Here is a 21,370-nt window from a genome sequence, read left to right as displayed (position 1 = left end):
ACATTATATTTTCGGTAATGAATTTTTTTCTCGAAACTGGGTAGGATTTCGGGGGTTTGTGTATTCACCAAAAATGATTGTAATTGACCCCCACAATCAAAAATAATTTTTTCAGAATGATTTGAAATTTTTTAATTTAATTTGTTAATAACTATTTAACGAAGCCTTAGTCAAGAAATTGATATTCTTGATTTTCGTCTTATTTTGGCCTCCAGAATCTCCCATTAAAATTTTTACCAGGGATGGCCGAACATTCTGTATATTATATATTTGTTATCGAGAAAAAATCGACGATAACTATGCATTATCTGTGCATCGAATTATTATAACTTTGTGGTTACGAATACTCTAAATTCTAAAACATCTTGGTAAAAATTTTGATGATAAATATCCGAAATTCGAGATTAATAAAATGATATTTCACCGTCAGTAAAGGCAATCGTCGAGGTTCACGAAAGAACTTATCGCTTTTGGAATCTTCGCTTATCGCGGTTAAGCAACGGTTTCGTCACGCGTTCGATTCCGTAAAATCGTAAGCAGACAGCTAAAAAAATTGTAAAGACGCCGAATAAATATAGATAAATTGCACCATACATTTACAAAAGACGGAGCTATCGTAATGTAAACAGAACGTATCATCGAGTTATGCAATAGAACAGCGGCCTCGTACAATAACGGTATAAAATATCGAATTTCAGCTGTGAAAGAGCGCGTCGCGCGACGACGGGACGCGAATAACGAATCGCGTCGCATTACCCGGGTTTTGTCAGCTCGGTATAAGCGAAATCAACAAAGACAACGTGTACAAGGATCGATAGAGAGAAATGTGTGTGATAGAGATGATCGCCCAGACAATTCACATAAAGCATCGAAAGTCGATGATCAAAAGCCCGATTTTTCATTTCCATTCTTATCGCGCGCGTCTTTCCAAGGTCGTTATTGCGAAGATTTCTGCTCATCGGTGTTACGCAATGCGAAGATCACGTTCTCATGCACTGATTTCGCAAATTATTCGAAAAAATTAATACGAAGTAATGTATGTTGTTACATTCTTCCATAGAATCGCGTGGAATTTCTTTTTACATTAAATATTACAGAAAGGGGATTATCGTTCCTATGAAATTCGATTAATATGTATGAAACAGATTTTCCTCCTTTCGGTGTCGAAAGTGCAGGTTACTGTTTCCACGCTTTAATGCGAATTCAACAAATTATACATATATAATTGTATACATGTATAAGTTCAACGCCATTTGAGTTGCAGGTGTTTCCTGGAAACTTTAAGTAAAATTTTAACGATCATCGTCTTAATATACATTCGTTTATCCATTTATTTATGGAATTTAAAATGAAACATTGTACCATCAACAAGCTCGACATAATTTATTAGGAACTGTGACACCTCGCCTTTAGACTAGTTTCAATCCTTACACTTGAGTTATCACCATTAAAAAAGATTATTTTCGTGAAGTTTCATAAAAATTAAAAACACCCATCATGGATGTTTCTTTCAGGTGACTATTGAATACAATAAGGATTCCGTCTAATTATTATAGCATGTTCGTATCAGAGCTTTGTTCTCAAAATTATATCATAAAAATTACTTGTTATGTGATACAGAAAAAAACAAATAAATTCTTGAATCCACCTGCAATCCATGGCATAGTAAACAAACGCAAAAACTTCGCAGAGCAATCGACATATTAAAAAAATAGTATTTTACACTGCCGATCCTCTTTTTAAAACCACTACTGTACGTCAAATTGGAGTACTCATCGACTTCGCGCTAAAACGATGGTTCTTAATCGATAGTTTATAGCTTTTAAAATCGTTAATATAACGCAAGAAAGGAAAAAATTGTAGTCCGAAATCCAAGTCACTTTAACTCGATATATAATACTGATTCGTAAACTCCGATATACATGTACGTTTCATTCATAAAATTTGAATTATTAGTAAATTTTTTAAACCGACGTTCAACGTGGACAAAAGCTGGTTTACGAGGGAATCTAACATTTTTATTCGTTATTCGAGAATAAAATTTTCTCAGCTCTGATCCTAGTGAAAAGACTTGCGAGATATCATGGTTGCAAAGCGGTTAAATGTGCCATAAACTTGACGCTTCTGACCCGATATCAAATTGAGTTCTTCTCTCCTCACGACCGACGCAAAATGTGAAATATTTCGATCTAGATGCGTCTTATAAAATGAATCGTAATATTTAAAAATACTAATTTTCTTCAGCAAATAACTGAAAAAGTTGTTACGCATCTTATCCCAGTAGTTAAGTGTTCGAAACACTTTTCTAAAGCAACGGTTCGTAAAATGAACATCGCAGCCTGTTCATCTTTCGTACAACGGAGGTGAAACGCGATACTAACACAGGAATATCGTCGAGTCTCCTTAATCTTTTGTTGTAGCTTTTGTCTTTCGCGCTTCGCTGGCTCCAAGTGGGATCCCCCTTACGAGTCACGTGTTCATTTAAAGAATCGTCGTCGAAAGGATCAAAGAGATTAAGAACCACCCGGGCGTTGAAGTCGCGGTTTCTTTCAAGAAATCGTTTCGAGAACGCAGCTTCGTCGCGTGGAAATCTCGCGGAAACCGACCTTGGAAGGAACCACAGCGTGCGTGGAAGCTGTACCTCGTCCGAGGTAATCGGTGATTCGAGAGTACGGCCCACCTCTGGTCTCGCGAGGGGGAAAAGAGGGCCTTAGTTCGCGATTGCAGTAGTCGGCGTGGTCGCAGCAGGCGACCACGTACTCCACGTCACCTGGACCGCGTAGCGTGCTATTCGTGCTGCACCAGACCGAGTACTCGGCCGCCGGGAAGAAGTGCACCTTATCGTAACACCTGAGAACAATTTACGTCATGTATACCCGGTCCTGGTCACGTCCAAAAGCTGTACCCGACCTCTCGCGATTCGTTCGCGTTTTGGAACGGAGGCACGCGACACGAATCCGGGGAAAAAGTCAAGCCTAGGGAATCTTAACGGTACCTTGTCGACGGAACGTGGCCATTTTCCTTTTCACTTTTCGGACCCGATACGCGTTTAAACGCGTCGCCGTGGGCCCACGCGCATTGTAAATAAATTATAACCGCGGCTGGTCGACGATTCTTCCGTTTCACTTTGTCGCGTTCGTGATAAATTACTCTTATTACGCGGTTATAAATTAGCAAGGGTCATCAGCCGCGGAATAACAGACGGCGAGATAAGTTTGAGAATTAATCATTAATAACCCGCGATCGGGCCGGTACTTACTTTTTCTTTCACGGGTAATTTGGCTGTTAAGGTGCTATATTATAACGTCGTTATCTCTAGCCCTTCAGGGACACCGCGTCGTATTGAACATTGTTTCGTCTTTTCCTTTTCAGGCGCAACTGAAAATTACGATGACGAACGAGAGGCCCTTTGGTGCAACGTACCGCGTCCGATGAAATTATTTTATGACGCTCGATAGTTGCTTTCGTCCGACAAATTATCAGCTCGAGCTTTATATAAGAAACCGTGAACTTCGTTCGCCGGATAATTGAAAATAAATATTACTGATTAAAAGTTCGCGTTTCGCTTTTAAATATATGTTATTGCTTACACAATAATACTGGCACAGATATTGACACATTGACTCTTTGAACTTGACATTTGTGAAATCATCAAAACACTCGATGCTGACTCGTCGGATCTTTTAACAAGTAATCTATTCTGTAAACAACCGTACAACAAGATACCATTAAGCACAACATATTTATACGCTATTTAGAAGTATCGGCGATGTTAACCTTTTTAATTGGCTACTGAAAATAAGATTTTTTTTTAATCCCTGATGAGAACTACGACGGTTACACAAAGTACCTATAATACAGAGTTTTGTAAGCTGTGGACGGCAGGTAAATTCCCCATTAAATCAAGGGTAGAACAATTAACTCGGTCGTGTACCAAGTTGATTGCATTTCTTTGCTTTCGCGAATCTTTTGAAGAGAGAAGATTCACGACAGCAAAGGAACTAGAAAAATTAAATCGAAAGGGCGTGCAGAAATGAAGATAATAATAGCTACAGCTGAGTGTACGATCGAAATGTCGGTGCAAGATAACTTCCTATTCGTTTTAATTGCATGAAAATGATTAAAAGACAAACCTTTGCAATTAATGTATCTTAAGCGTTCCGCGGACAGATTCACTTTGGAATAATTTTCAATACCAGTAAATTGAGTCGCGATTTACATTGAATATTTAACTGAACCGCAATAGTAATATCGATAATAAATGCATAATGTTTCGATCGTGTTTCAGTCTACCAAGCATTCCAGAAAATGGCTGATACGATTTCCTGCAAAATTTGAGATCTTATTGACATACGGAAAACTATATTTTTCACAAATCTACGATCTACCTATTCCACAAATATACGTATACAAATAAACCGTGTAGTTTAAATTTGTCGACAAAGTATACTTTTATGACCACTAGACGGTGCATTTACGATCGTGTACAATAGGTTGTTGATCCCGGTCGTAAAAGCGTTATAGAACAGGATAAAAAGTATAATAGTCCATTTTTACAAAAAAGCAAAGTGGATATCTGTGTTTGGTTCCCTTCAATATGTTCTCAAGTTTCGACAATAATCGATCGTATAGACTGTAAACACTCACTATGAATTTTACTATCGCTGACAATCGTTAGAAAAATATGCATAAAACAAAAACACGTGTTTAACGTCGTGTTTATATCTGACACCGACCCTTCGAATATTTTACAACTATCGACGACTAAAGGAAAGGGTTAATACGTATAATCTATCGGATTTATATACAGTAGGATGTAAAAGGAAGACTAAAAAAAAAAAAGGGTTGGCGGAGCGTATCTAAGTGAGACTTTTTCTCGAAAAGAAATTGAAAGGAAATATTTACAAAAGATGGTCCTTTTCGTAAGGATCTGTTTACCAATGTCACTACGTGTCTACTTTTGCTAGAGAGTGCAGAGAGGAAAGATATGGCAACATGCTACCGGTGCTTTCCAAGTTCACTCAGGAGAACTTCCGGTTCCCGAGCGCTTGTAAGCAAAAAAATAAATACAGGAGGAAAATACCTTGAAGTAACAAGAACCTCCATAGGTGGCAAATATGTGTACTGTTCTTAATCTTAAATAATAAATCAATATTTTTGCGACGTCGTCGTTATCGCAAACATTTAATTATTTAACAAAATCGTCGATATTACACCTTTTACTTTTTCTATTATACTTTCACAAACTTGATCAATTATTCAAAATACTCGCAACCCAAAATACAAAAAGCGACACATCGAACATATTTAAGCAAAATAAGAGAATCATTATACGTAACCGGCTATACTGCATCGAAAGAATGTGAGAGAGGATGACGATAAAAGGGGAACAAAGAAGGAAGTGATAAATACTTCGGGTTCGAAGATGTAAAAATAAAAAGAATATCGACCATATATGCGGGGAACGATAGTAAACTTTCAACTTCTTAGTTATTACGAACTTTCACGAAAGCTTTCCAAGGGGCTGGAACGTGTGCATTATTTATTCAAATTAATACTGAGTGTGCTTGTGCAATTCGTTACTTTACTTTTCATTTTCAAGATAACAATAAAAAGAAAAGTTCTCCAGAAAAGAACGTTCCAAAAAAGATCGAACATCATATTAAACAGTTTTTTCATAAAATACAATCTTTCTCGATTAACTAAAATATGCAAAAGGAAAGAAAAACTTTCGAAATACGAATTATATCTTCCTAGTCCCCTGTATTTATCTATACTATTCCAGAAAAGGAACGCGAACGAAATATGTACCAATTTTCAGGCACAAGAGCGCGCCGGTCTCTCGTGTACGATTATAATAAATTTAAATAAATTAAGCGTCGTTAGAATGCGCATGTATTTCACGAAACTATCGAGTAAACATTGCGCGTCGTCCCCGTATATATGGCCGTGCAGGACTATCGATCATATCGCGTTAAACGAGACCTACTAAACCTGTTCGCGCTTCCGTCGTTCGAAAGGAAGTCTCCAAAGCGGAATGGACCAACTTTCGCGGGACGACAACGAGCATCCTCGTGACCGCGTACAACGCGAATGGATTGTACGAGAGGTGACGTGGTCCAGTATATTGTGCTTTATCGGGCACGTTTAATAGAACAGAGAGAAACGCGGATTCGCGAGTGCAAGCAGCGCATTATGCAGCGCGTATGCATGTGCATCGTGCAGCCACCCGGTGGCTTTCTACTCACGGAACTACAATGTGAACGCGGGCGTACATTATGACATTCTGTAAAATGTGCACATACATATATAGATATGCGTGTATATATGTATACGCACACGCATAGAATTCTGGACATAAATAACAGAGTTGAGCGTAACAGAACGAGAAAGAGACAGCTAGAGCGTGTCAGCAGGTTTGGCGGCGATGTGCGAGAGCGAGACGCAGCGTACATAAATGGAGGCCGCGAGAGACAATACACAATTCTGCACGGTAAAGGAAACGAAAGAAACGGTTTTGCGATCAGCGTACGTATCGACATAATAAATATGCAACAAAAGTGTGCGGGGACCGTGCGTGCGCGTACGAGAAGGTACATCGTTAACGATCGTTCCTGCTCGCAATTGAACAGCACGGTACGTATGCGACGGCGGGGGTGTACATAAAAGTCGAAGCGCCCGTGGAATAATCGCGTCGGATTGAATCGGTAATGGCGGAATAATTGTATCAAAGAGAAAGCAACGGCGGAAGAAACGTGGAGGGCCGGGAGCATGAAAATTTAATTGCTACTTTGATAAACGAGACGCTCTCCGGGCAACTATGTACACAGCATTCTCGGATCGAATGACAAATCGAAAGATTATTAAAATAATAAGAATAATAGGAGAATAAAGTGAGAGAAAGAGAGTGAAAGAGATAGAGTATGATAGAGGAAAGAAAGAGAGAGAGAGAGAGAGAGAAAGTGAGGCAGAGAGAGGGAGAGCTGCAGCAAAAGCCTGAGCCACCTGCAGAGTTTTCGCTACTTCCAGGTCGATGGACTGTACCTTCTTTGTTGCGAGGGTGCAGCTGAGGTTTCAGATCCCGATTGCAAAAATCCTCTTTGCAGCACTCGATGACAAAGGTCGTGTTTCGCGAGTCGCTCGTCATGCAGAAGATGAGCGGCTCGGGCTGCGACGACGACAGCTGTTTATTCACGCACCTTCAAGCCGAGTTTGCACCAGTTTCAGAAAATAGAGTCAAACCAACGTAACGTCGGGGGATGGACGTGCTTTGGAATCGCGGTTAGGGCACTCCGGGGGTTATGGTCAAAGAGTAATGATCGCGAGCGACGTTTAACGTCACCTTCGCGGTAATTTGAGCTTACCAATTTCATTCGCAGAAGGATACAATATCGACGAACGAACGCTTTTCTTTTATATTTATTCACTGTAATATGTAAATTTAAACGTGTGCACGCTTCGTATATTTGTTAATAGTTTGGACGCGAGAAAGGACAGCTACCTACGAAAATCTATCCGATAACCTTATCAATTTTAATCAGAGATAAGTTTAAGAAAATAAAATATGCATTTTCTACGAAACAAAGTAAGAGAGTTGCAAGAAGCTATCGTGAACTGTATTGTAAGATTCTCGGTTGGAGAATCCTTGCAAAAACGTGGCGCAAAATGTAATTTTTATAACCCTAATATTTATTTATTACCGCTATCGTAACAGTTTAATTGATACGTTCGCGATTTGTGGGTGTTACGCTCGGCGTCAAGAGGTTGCAAAATAATCAAGAAGAAACAAGGAAATCTATACTATTTTTAGAATAATAACACTTTGATTAGAGTCGAAAAATTAGCGATAGCGAGTGTTGCGTAACGATAAAAGCGAAAAGAAGTTGAAAACAATTAAGTCACTCTCTAAAAATATCCATTTTTCGAGAAACGTAATTTTATTCATAAAAAAAAATTCTGTACAAGATTGATATTGTACGACGTACTGAATTAAACGCGTGATTTGAATCTACAATAATTTTCAATTGAAATTTGCGCGTCAATTCCTACATTGGATGGGATATGCAAGTAAAACTTTAATCACTCCCAAAACTCCCACAATCACAATCACAATTTATAAAAACATCGGCATTTCATTTACTAAAAATGTACCGGTGAATCCTAGAAGCTATAAATAGCGAAAGAAAAACTTACGAGCGCATTACACGAGTTTTAAACAATGTTTAAAATCAATATCGGAAGTATTCCAGTTCTTAGACTCGTACATCCTTTACCTACTTTTCAGAACCGGAATACAAGTCACCTAAATATAATATAAAAAATTAGAAAAAATTTTATCCACAATATTACTTGTATCCTCCTTTCTCTTCGAGTATTACATCTCAAGTTGACCGGTGGCATTTCATGCAATGCTTAAAAATGATAGATCTAGGAAACGTTATCGCCCTACAAAACTTGTCTTCGTTTCCTATATACTCGGATCGAGTCTTATCTGTATCCCGTGGTAACGCGGCGAGCAGTTTTCTCAGACACTTCGCGAAAAATAAGGTGCATAACCGGCTTCGAATTATACATATACACTTAAACGACGACTCTCTGCTCGTTAGTCGACGGTACCACGGAATCGGCGTCTCGTAAAAGTGACGCACACTCGAGAACACGTTGATTATTTCGCACCACAGTTAACACGTGGATGCTGACGCGTATGGGATCGCTAAACAAACTTCAACAAACTTTAGAAAAAGAAAACGAATGGTAAAGAAATCAATAAACTCAAAACGGAGCAGGAGGGGAGTATAAACGGAAGAGCTGTTAAAAACTAAAAAATAAAAAAAAAAAAAAATGTATGTATAGAAGGGAGAGAGAAAAAAATATGTTCAACACCGTGCAACTCAACACACGTTTGCGATACCTGACAGTGGGGGTAGCCAGTCGTAGCAGATCGTCGTTCCTGAAATCCCGCTATTTCTCTCGATGCGATGGGCGGATCGAGCATAGAAAGGAGACCAAGAGAACAGGAGAGAAAAAGGAGTAAACGTTACGTCGAAGGGTGTACGATATCTTTTGTCCGTCTTATAATTATTTATCCCTTAATTGTTCTCGCAAGGAGCGGAGAAATCTTCGAGGCGTCCGGCTAAATTAAAGCAGGCACAATGTAACAAATCGAACTCGTCACACCAAAGTGAAAATGAACAAAAGAAAAAAAAAAAGAAAAGAAAAAACTAAAACAGTAGAACAAAAACAATGGTAGTTAGGAGCAAACGATCATCATTGCAGATGCAGTGAGATGTTAGTTAGTCTCGTTCAAACGGAGATCAATTTGTATACTATATGTATATGCGATATGAAATCAAATTGTCACAAAAATATAAAGAAGAGGCGATAAAAAGGCCAAACGATATGCAAGTGTGAGAAAATCGCGGACTTGGCGCGGGTCACGCTTCAAGGTGATCCACAACGTGCCGTAATTCGTACGCGCATGCGCGATAGATCGACGCGCTATCGCGAAATGTTTGACGATCGCCTGTGCGTTCGTTCTGCGGTATATCCGGTTTAAATGCATACGTTCAATTACTTCTTGGAGCATTGAAAATACGAGACAGTTGTTTGGTTCGAATCAGAGAACTTGATTGCGGTTTCGTAATAGTATATGAAACACTGCCTCAACTACGCAGTAACATTATTGTTTTATACGATCGATATCAATTTTCCTAAACCGTTCCTATGAAATATCTCGTAATGGGTATATGTAATCAAGCAGCAGCGTGTAAACGCGCATCGTTACGTTTCTCGTTAGCTTCCGTTGGATTCGAATGTTAGGAAAGCGTCGAAGACTTCGAAAGCTCGAAAGTACTGTCTTTGAGAAAAATAACTTGATTTTAAAGAATAACTCTGCTATATTGCTTTCGAGCTGGAACAGTGACTTCCTCTTAAAAACCAGAATGACACAAAATATCAGTGAGTTGTGTAATAGCGGTTAAAATTTAAAAAACGACAGATTGGAATGTATCTCACTGATTATGTCCTAGAACTGCAAATTTAATAAAAATATACAACCTCGTTTAAAATAGATAAAAGTGGCCCTATAATCTTCTAAAGTAATGATTAAATCATACTCTTACAAGAAGTTACACCCGTTTTTCTGGTAATTTCACAGCAAAAATGAGTAAATTATCAGCTTATTTTCGATCTAGAATTATCAGAAAAAGTTCGAATAAAATCGGTGATCCCACAATTTTCCTTTCAAACCAAACAATTTTTTCGAATCTAGATAGCCTGAAACAATAATTGAGTGCATGCGTTTAAATCAAACCTACAGAAACAGCAAAAGATATGACCAAAATATCTTTTTACAGCCATTTTTGTGCTGCATAAAGTATTCCTCTCTTTAAAACAGACGTTACGAATCGAAGGATTACAATAATTACTGCAACTAATGACGCATTGGTTCGTTAAAAAATGTCGAACCCGAAAAGAGAACGAATCCTACAAGTTTTCACCCAAACGTAAAAGATTTTGCTTGTTTTTTTTTCTTGTTAATCCTTTTTGTCTTGAAATCACCCTCGATATAGCATCCTCGAGTTACGACGCACCCTCCTGCGTCCTCTCGAATCGAGCTGCAAGGGGTATGCGTCCGATCGATGATCAATTTCCACGCGCAACGCGTCACAATGAAGGACCATTGCTGCATGGAACTCGGGGCGCGAAAGGAAAAAAGGAAACGGATGAATCAAAGGAGAGAAACAAGGTCTGATAATTAACAGTTTTATAACCCAGAAAATTCAGATTGATCTCCGACTCGCGTGCGGGAGTACATTTACGCGCGTACACGTCACGAAACGGATAATGATCCAACGTAATCAGTTAATTACTTTGTTCGGCGAAAGAAAACTTTCTTTTTTCTTTGCCTCGGACGAACGTGGGTGTTCGTGACGAGTCTTGAAATACCGAACGCGAGGAATTCATTGTTAAATTCAATTTTAAAGAAACCCGGGCTTTCTACTTAAGCCTGGAAAGACGCTTTTAGCACGCCGATACCTGTAAACTCTCTGACGCAATATCTTTTAGTGTTCAGTTTTTATTGGAATTGCAAATACGCCAACAAATTATGTATCAGTCGTTTAGCACGTTCGTTCGATACTGTTGTCTAATAACAATATATTATTTTCTCACTTAAAACGTAATTAACGCTTGTTTCGCGCTTAAAAAGCATTAATATATTTTTACGATATTTTCTCCCGTGTTTTTATAAGAGTCATTACGAATACAGAGACAAACGTTCTAAGTGCAAGTGAAAATAATCGAATTTGCGTATCGTGGATTACGAAACTGACGTGCTAAAAAGCGTATATAGGCCACGTTCGCCAAAACACGAATTCTTCCCGAAATAGAAAAAGCAAAACGCGAAAAATGTAGCGATAAAATGAGAAATAAAAACCGAACGATATAAAGGGAAACGCGAAATAGTATCTCGTTCACGAATCCTCGATAGTGTTCGCCAATTTGCGGAATTAATTACGAATTCTCGCGCCGCGTAATCTTCTTCTGCCAAGAAACTGACATTCGTCGAAACGTGTAATTATACCGCGAAAAGATAACGGGCGCTCTCATAAACGTCGTTAGAACCCGCGTTAAAGAACACCCAAGGTCGGAGGAGGAACAAACTCATAATTGAATAACGTTACGTTTTCGCCTCTCTCCGGATGCGCGTAACACTTCGTTACGTGCAGTTTACCCTAACTACCAACTACGCGTTCGCACCTGCCATAAAGTTCAATTTCATACGCATAAAACGCGCATACGATTCCAAGCCCCGAGAATATTTACGTCACTGTTCAGACGTCGTGCCGTTTGCGCCAATCTTTTTCTCGTTTTTTTTCTTTTTATTCCGCTATTCAAAACAATTTCGCGAGTATTTTTGAAATCGAAATTTCGCGAGCGAAACTGTAAAACTAACCGTAGATACAGTAGCGAACCAAAAATTTAAGAAGACTGCTTTCTCGATAGATTATTGTACTATATTATAGATATAATCTTCTTGGAAGTCTAAAAAATCCGTACGTTTTAAACATTGCTTCGAGTTCTGGTAGGTTAATCTAATATTTTAAAATGCATAATAAATCTCGATTTAAACGCTTTTTTTATGAAACCAGACTCAAACTGTAACGATCAGTGAGTATGAATAAACTATTTTATACTTTTCCATGAAGAACAATAGCAAGAAATGTGAAAACAAATTTACGTAACTATAATGAGGTATAACATATTGACTTTGATTCATATACACATTAACACATTAATCATTTACGAATTAAAGTTAGATTTTAATGTATACAGTGCACCACGTTATTCGAAAGCAAATGTCGATCGAATAAAAGTTTTTATAAATTCTGATTTCCAAAGTACAGGAACTCTGATATGAATAATTCTAGTGTCATAACAGAATTTATATAAAATAGATAACGATAGTTCCGGCTCTCGTGCGGTAGGAGAACGAATTACAGATATTTTTAGTCCTTGGTATCGCGCATGAAATTAGAATTATTGTAATTCTTATCAAATATTGCGCGACATTCGAAGTTCAGACAATTTGTCATGTCTACATTTTATCAACTAAATGAAAAGATAAACGTAGTAAATCTAGAGTGTAATTTACGGACGCATTTATACAGCTTCGCAAATAAGCTTTATTTATTGAGAATGTATAATAAATCACTGGTGAAATTGAAGTTTTGTATGCGCCAATATTTTATTAATTACTAGATGAATTTTTTTAGATTCCCATAATGTCTAATATGTTCTGACAAAAAGTGGTTTCAATGTGACCATATTTTGCACACAGTTCAAGTTTGGAATTTTTAAATGAAAATTATGTTAATGCATTCCTGTAGCCCAGAAACAGTCCTGACATTAATTCCATAGATAAGACTTATCAAAAAATTAGTTAAACCACGGCAAAAATAATGGAAGTATTCGAGACACTGAAAAAAAGTATGTCTAGAACGTTTAATTAAAGCGAAGATCAAGCGTGCAAAATATTAATTAAATTATTACAATACACGTTTATGAAACAATTTTTTTATTCATACTCATTGGCCATTGCAATTTAAATCTGGTCTCGTTCGAAAGATGCTTTTGTGTTCGAAGGTATCAAGTAAAATTTACTCGAATTTCTTCTTTAGTTATACCGCGAACGATTTCGCGAGGACTGGAAATCTGAAAAAGAGTTGGGCAAATTTTATTCACGAATAATGAATAAAAATGTTAGATTCGTTCGTAAACTGACCAAGGCCAGTTCCGTTTACGTTCCGTTCATAAATTAGAATTTGTTAACGGATTTTTCCGACGTGCAGGCAAACACTAATTTGCAACGAATTTCTATTCGTTGTACACGAATAAAATTAGCCAAACTCTGTGCTATCAATGTAACCGCAATCTAAAGCTCGACTTGCTTTCTCGAAGTACTCGAACGTCTCTGCTCACGATTCGCGCTGTCCGATCGGCGAACATTAATCAACGTAAAATACGAAGCACAAGAGAAACGCGAGCTTCGAATGGTACAGAGAGAAAGAGAGAAGGAATACCAAAACTTTAATCGGACGCAGACCCCGTCGAGGCTCGACTGACCTAACGAACGGAACACGTGGCCGGTAGAGAACACCTTGTGCAAATTAGAAGAGGCGAATGCAAAACAGCCAGAGAAAAATAAAAAAAAATAAAAAGAAAAAAAAAACAAACACGAGTACCTACGATACTTGACTACCGCAAGGAATGCAGTTAATGATCTCGTTAGGAAGTTCGTTATTACGCCTGTTTTCACGGTTAGTTATAAGGAGTGAACGTATGCGCGAGCTTAAATTCGCGTGTCCGTGTGCAGCTTTCGAACGTGTGTGCATGTCGTGTGCACGCAGCGAGCGCCCGAATAGAAATATATCCGTGTAAACGACTTCACCCCGCGACGACAGGACCGAAAAATAAGAAAATTTATTAAACCGTTGGTAAAAAAAAAAAATTAAAAACGAATTCATGGCGCGAATTACCGTAAAAGTTGACGCGATCAAGTTAATCCGCGATAACGTTGGATCGAGCATCGGATTGGAAAGTTCTGCTCGCTTTTCTTCGCTTTCGAGATAACTATTTTTAAAACTCACCGACCATTTCTTGTGCTTCCGTTCACTTACAGCCTCGAGTTTACGAGCGCTTCGAACATTCTCCGCGCGCATTCGATAACGCGTCGCCTTTTCACGAATTCGTAACGTGTTGTAAGAAGAACCTCTTCCAAGACTTCCTTGTACCTCTAATGTCGTTTATTTGGGTTTTCGACTGTTTTATACCAGTTAGAGAATATTTACCTTCATTTTTGGGGAGTTATGAAAATTATCAAGTCGTCCCATAAGTTCGTGCCGCGTGACTTTCTTGAATCAACAAGGGATAAAATTCGTAACTTAAAACAGAATATCGACCATATATCGACCACTAATTTCGATGAAATTTGCACACTGGGCCGACCAAAAATATATGACACTTATTTGCTTTCATCGTTCATGATATAGGGGTGAAATCCACCCTCAAAATAGTGGCTGTAAAACGTATTTGCTCAAACGTCGCAAAGTATTAAAAATATTGGAATAATGTGCACGAATGAATTTTATATTTTTTATAGTGAATTTCATTTTACAAACGAATTGATCAAAAATGCATTTGTTTAAATTAAAAATGAATTTGACACTGGAACTACCAAACACAATCAAAGTTATCCATTTATAATTTCTAATAAAGATTGTAAAAAATTTACTCGCCTGGATTTTTGAAAATATACTGTACTTTCTTTGGTTCAAATAAATACACCATAAGTGTCGGTAATTCTACTGTTAAGAAGAATAAGTTCGACACGAACTTATGGGACGACGTAAATACGTTTATTGTTTCCTTGCTTACAGAAATTCATTTTTAATACATACTGTTATCGAAGAATGAACAAAGTGAATAGAAGCCGAAAAATTGATAGAATTAGTAAGACAAAATACTTTTTGATTTATCATACAATGTATGAATCTTAAATATAAAAATGAAGCTATGAAAACAAAATAGAAAAATTAAATGCATCCAGTCGTTTAACTCGTACACGACTCATCCATTGTATAGGGTTTTCCAATAAGAGCGATAGAGCTTTCGACTCACGTTATAACATTTGTATTCAGCAGAGATACACGGTTGCTCAACGCGTTGAAATTATCGAAATTTATTATCAAAATTCTCGTTTAATTCGGACAACGTTTCACGCGGTTCGTTCGATTTATGGTCAACAGAACTCGCAATTCGTCGTTCGGTGGAAAAATTCGAAGACACGGATTCGGTTGTTCGACGCATTCCAACGCGTCGCAAGAAGCAAAGAGAATATTGCTACTGCGAGGGAAAGTGTTGCTGAGAATTCAAATTTATCGATTTCACAACGTTCTCAAGAATTAGGCATTCCTCAGACTTCTGTGCGGCGAATGCTGCGTAAAGACTCGGGTCTTCATCTTTACAAGATCCAGTTAACCCTCTATGGGCCGAATGTTTTTCTTAAATATAAACTTGCAAGGTATTTACTTTGATATTTCAGGTTCATGGTCCTGTCAACCGTCATTAATATTATTATTGGTTCACTTAGAGACATTATATAATTAAGACGTATACGTCACATTGTGAAAAAATTAAAATTATTTGGTAAAATATCCATATATTAGCATATGACCTGAAAATTACACGGGCTCATAGAGGGTTAACTCGAGAATCGAAGCCTGCTGACCATTTTCTGATTGGACTCTGACCCTGACTTTACCAAAACAAATGAAGCTTTTGGATGGATGTCGATAAGCAAAATTATTTCTAATCCTGAATCAAGTTTATTCAAGACGAAGATGTAACTTGTTATTGGTGAATATTACCACGTTCGATGATTTTATTTTTTGTTGTTGTCTGAGACGTGACAATGTTGAAACGCTTCTTCGAGATCGAAGTCCAATGATAAGATTATTTCGAGAAATGCAGCAACCATCATACGCATTATCGGTGAGATACAATCTAATTTATGCGCCGAAGTCGTCGAAAATTAGGTTCATCGTTTAACACATTGACTGCCACGTTACCCACATATGGATGACAAGATTCTACCACTAGTGAGCTAAAAAAATTAATTCTCAAGATTGAATAATAAAGAAAATTGTACGCTAGTTTCGAGTGGCAGTCAGCGCGTTAAATCGAAACAAAACAACGAACACTAAATTATCTTTCACAGTTTTGATTTCGATTCAAATTCGCTCTTATTGGAAACCCTTTTATAAACGGACCTGTATTCCTATAAATCGTACGACAAATAGAAAGCAGAGTACGCGAAGATCGAAGATCGTAATGAAAAGCGAGCGGGAACTTCCAGGTCGAATGTTAAACAATATCACCGAACGACACGGACGAGATTTCTATTCCGCGCGGTCACGTGGCAGAATTTAGTGTCCACGGTGAAGGGTTTGCGTTAGAAAAGAACCCGCCAGCCCCGGGTAGCGTTTTAGTTACAAACCTTTTTCGGGGTCCAAACACGTCGAGGTCGGAAAAGATCGCGGTTACGCGGCGGTATGTACCCGCCAGCCGGTAAACCACACCCAAAACGAACATTACGCGAATCATTTTGCAATTTCGCCTGCATCGATTTATAAAACTCGCACCATGGGAATTCTGCGCATGCCTTCCGACCGGGCTTCTCCGCGGATTAGTGTGTCGCTTGCGTTACACAGCACCACGCTCGCCACCAGTCTCGTGAATGTTATGATCTCTCGGCGAAATCTCTCTCGCGACAATACAGTAAAAACGACAGAGAAAAAAAAAAGAAACAGATGGAAGAAACGTAAAGAAAAAGAAAAAGAAAACGTGTTAGACAAAAGAACACGTAGGTGGATGGGCTCTGTGCCGCTGGTCGGACAGCAGAAGAATACCTGAGGATAATTCAGGCGAGTCGGAAGACAATAAGACCGGATCTAAATTCAGGTTGCAGAAGTCTTTATCGCAGCAGATCCTGGACCGATAGATACCCGGCTTACTGTTGCAGAACAGGGGTTCTTCCGGCGGGAGCCATTGCTTTCGGTCGAGGCACCTTTCACAACATCACAATGCCACGTTTAATTTCGCCAGACTCGCGGCGTCGTTCGTCAAAACGCGTCTAATCGCCCGTCCGCGGGCTAATTGCACGCGATAACGTTCGGATTTTATTCGTCGAAGTGACTACGAGGGGCTATCGTGGGCAATTATTCGGTAAATTGACGCTCAAAGTGTTGGGTCGTCGACGCGACTCTTGCGGATCTCTTATCAATTTAGACTTTACTTGTAACGAATACTTTCCTACGCCTAGTTCTTTTTGTAACAAGTTTGTACGAACGAGTACACACAAATTTATGTTTCGATTAATAGTCTATCATGTAGGTAACTCGTGTACGAAGAATTTTTAATAATTAGACTGCAGATCTTTATGCAAATTCATATTCTTATTAATAGAATTAACGAAATGTAAGCTTTGTAGGGGATTGTCTCAATCCCTAAATATTGAATACATTTTTTATTTGGAACACCACAATATTAAAGAATTGTGATTTTTTCATCGATTACGATTTTCATTTATTGCAACTAGCGTGCATATGCCCGAATTCCAACGTTCGTAAAAGAATATTCAAAAAAATATCGTAGTCTGAATTTTTGCAACGTGATCTTTCACCTAATATTATATACTATAATAAGATAAGTGCATCAGCTTTGTATTAACTCGATCATTTCTTCAAATATAAATATAGCACTATGAGCCTAACATGGAAAATGAGGACCTCAGTAGAAAAAGAAAACATTTGCTAAACCGTTATTATATTTTAAATTTGACTATTACCAAACAAAAGAGCATAAAATTTCCTATAAATTCATAATATTTAAGTTTTTATAAAAGTTAAATAAAAGTATTCCATATTAAGGTAACTGACCCTAATAATTCGTATCTTACTTTAAGTATTTTTGTAGTTTTTTTGAGAATTAAATTTTCCATGAATGCATAAACGTCCGCAGTCTATTAATAATACAAGAATTCATCAGCCAAAAAAAATATTTGTACATTTACAATCACAGCAGAAATCTTACGATTATCTAAGTTTACGTTGTATCTGATATTTAATACGCATTCGTTTAGCTTCGATAGTGGCTAACGTTGTCTTGCAAAGATTCTATCAGTTTCTGGATCGTTTCCTTCGATGTTTTTCTTTTGAATAAATTTGTTTTAAACATTGAAACCGTAGTTTCAGAATAAATTTTCTCGGAAGCGATAAAGATTGCAACGTCAATACGATTGCTTGGACGCGAAAGACGCGGATAAATTTTGAAATTATTGATTTAGAGAGGCCAATGGTCACGATATTTAATTGACCGAAGCATTTGATCGGTTCTAGCAAAGTGACCGTCCTCGATTAACGAGCACCCTCGGATACAAGACCGTTTCTCAAGTGCCACTCGCAGAAATTCCGCATGTCTCTACAGCTGGTCCCGCAAGTTGTAAACTCATAAAGCTCACTAATCCAAGAATCATGAGGGCTAAACGTACAAATTACTGTCTGATTAATAACCTCCATGGCACTGAACTATAAACGAAATATACGAATTTGTAAGACACAAATAGCTACAACTGTTAGCGTTTCGAATCTAATACTGCAACAACACTATTTATTAGGTCGTACGTTAAACGACACTGTTTCGAATAAGATACAAATTAGCCTAAAATCCTTTTAATCGTATATTTTCCCAGTTCGACCACTTCAGCGTTCTTCAAAGTAACAAAAACTTCATCTTTTAATCTCTCTGATAGTCTGTTTTTAGATTCTGTAAATCGTTCGAATGTACTTACTAGATTTTATACTATACTTATCTAAACTTCTAAACAAACGATAATTAATATTCCAACCATCGATTAATCCAAGTTAAAACTCGTTAAGACTGTACTTCTTTCTATTATAGAATATAGCCAACATCGGAGCACTTAATACGTAAAGAACATAAATATTCCAAGGTGTTAAAGCATCTACGAATCCTTTGTATTATGTTATGACAGAACTTTGAAATTTGTTAGAGTCCACAAGAATCCCTACAGTGACCCAATAGTTCCTGTTTCTTGAACTTGTATCTAAAAATTATTCGTACAAGTGTAGAGACCATCTTTTTTCTAAAATATTATGCAATTGCGAAATTCGTGTGATTGTCGTATTATATTTAATATTTATTGAAAATTTCCGTCAATCCTACTGATTCGCCAGAAATAAAATTCTTATTTGGATACAAATTTCTAACAAAATTTTTGCTAAAAATCAAAAAACAGAAAAAGGATAAAATCTGTTGGACAGTATAATCGGTACACATTCTTTCGCAAGCCAACATTTTAGCGCCGATTTACCAGAACTGAGCACAGCGCGCAGAACTGAAATAGAATGGATAACACTGGCCATAATAAATTCACAAATAAATATTTAAAGATACGGTATAAGAAAAACGAAGACAGAGGAAAATTCAACGCGATTCGCGGTTTAATCGCATCACGTCGTAATCATTCGATAGCAGGAAATTATCTCGTACCGCTTTCACGTCTCGACCAATCAAATAATCTCGGTCGTGCTATTTTCGATACGATCTCCGGCTGAATTATCCAAATTATCCGTCTGGCGCATTAAACATTTAGGCCCCGTCCGCACGTCTGCGACCTCAGACTGTCGCATATCGTCTCGGTCGATTTCGAAACCGCGTAACGTATCGTGCTTCTTATATGTGCCCCGAACAGCAGTCATTGAAAAGCCCATTCGAGCTGCAATGCACTCAAAAACGATACAAAAAATATTGAAAAGAATTCAGCGTATCTAAAAAAACAAAATTAAGTTTATACAAATTAACGAACTTCAAATTCTACAACTTTTGTCGACTCGACAAAAGCTACAATTTCTTTCTTTTTCTTTTAACGATAGTTAATTATAGATTCGAACAGTTTTTAAAAAGTTATCGAATGGCATTTAGTTTCGTTAATAACGTCGAAAACAACTTAATATCGACTCGAACGCTACTATCAGACGAGGTACTCTTTAACGGAAAGGAAAGTTTCGTCGTTTGTAGAATCGAAGCTCGAGATTATTACTATCTTCTCCCTTATATCCTTTGTTACTATCGATAATAACTTTTCGAACTTTTTGAACTTTGTCCAATTTTATCGGAATCTTTTCGTTGGTCGCATCGAGAACGGAATCAATTAACGATCGTCCATCGACGATCGCAATACCAAAATCTCACAATGCTTTATTCTAACGAATAAACGAGGGAATTATCTGCTCGTAAATTCCCACGAATATCGCTAAACTACGTAACTTTTCCACTGCGTGTGTTTCAAATTTGTGGCTACCCCCACGCGTTTATCGAAAACAGAAGAAAAATGAAAGACACTCAAATTCGTTTTGTAATAGGGAATCGAGGTGGTTCTCACAATGTTTCTCGACATCTGTTTCGTTCGCAGTCCCAAGAAATCTGAAAACGTCGTCGTAAGGCGTTACCAACGCGACCACTGGCCGACAACAATAATTCGTTTCCGTCGAAACTCCCGAAACAGGCGCTAATTATGCCTCGCAGGGCCAACTGAAAAAAAGCAGCTAAACGTTCCTGGAAACTACAACGAGGGAATCGATCGGTAACAGAACGTGACTGTTGAACTTCCTTTCGTGGTGAACGCGATCGAAGCGGTGGGAATTAGTCCTGTCCGAGTATTCGAATATTCGGCTGATACGTCGAGTAGCTCGAAAAATGTCGGTGCAATTTTTCCCCCTCATTATTTAAAATATCATTTTGATTGCAGACGACCTCTAATAAATATGCAACAAAAATTATGTAGATCCGTTTATAAAAGCTAAATTGACCGTAACTTGAAAAGGTCATGAATAGAAAAAACTATATAGGCGACTCAAAGTCGTGTAAATTTCTCTTAACGAATTCAAAAAATTGTAATTGTAAATATACATTTTTAAGTTATACTTTGGTCTACGATAAATTTTTATGTCTAGCAATATTGGCAAATATTGACAAAATGTTATTAAGTTACATTACCTAAATTAGTATTAGGGAAACTTTTTCGAGCTACTCAAAATAATCATTGAAAACCATTTATAATTGAACTACTCGAAATATTCGGACAATCTATCCGGAGTTATTCGCGACTTGATAAGCGCATAATTTTAAACAGCGTCGAAATGATGTAATAACGATAACTTTTATCGGTAATATTTTTTAAATCCCGCGAAGAAACGATAAAAAGAAATGTCGCTGCCGTGCCCGTTGA

At 37.7% G+C, this 21,370-nt stretch overlaps 1 protein-coding gene and 1 long non-coding RNA gene across 6 annotated transcripts in view; one reads left to right on the top strand and one right to left on the bottom strand.

The window, feature by feature from the left end:
* The window catches only part of LOC143344744 (uncharacterized), a 462,587-nt gene that overhangs the window by 377,030 nt on the left and 64,187 nt on the right, over nucleotides 1–21,370 (top strand). The window lies entirely within an intron of this gene.
* The window catches only part of Babo (TGF-beta receptor type-1 babo), a 52,329-nt gene that overhangs the window by 16,314 nt on the left and 14,645 nt on the right, over nucleotides 1–21,370 (bottom strand). For 2 of the 5 annotated variants that reach the window (XM_076771026.1, XM_076771019.1), the window contains exon 3: nucleotides 2,642–2,850. In XM_076771026.1, the coding sequence (XP_076627141.1) occupies nucleotides 2,642–2,850 (209 nt within the window). Of the gene's footprint in view, nucleotides 1–2,641; nucleotides 2,851–7,044; nucleotides 7,200–16,970; nucleotides 17,129–21,370 lie in introns of all 5 variants that reach the window. The other 3 variants (XM_076771045.1, XM_076771036.1, XM_076771054.1) reach the window with 3 other exon arrangements.

This window comes from Colletes latitarsis, chromosome 1, assembly GCF_051014445.1.
Source record: "Colletes latitarsis isolate SP2378_abdomen chromosome 1, iyColLati1, whole genome shotgun sequence".
NCBI classification, from domain to species: domain Eukaryota; kingdom Metazoa; phylum Arthropoda; class Insecta; order Hymenoptera; family Colletidae; genus Colletes; species Colletes latitarsis.
This window is presented reverse-complemented; position numbering and strand designations above follow the sequence as displayed.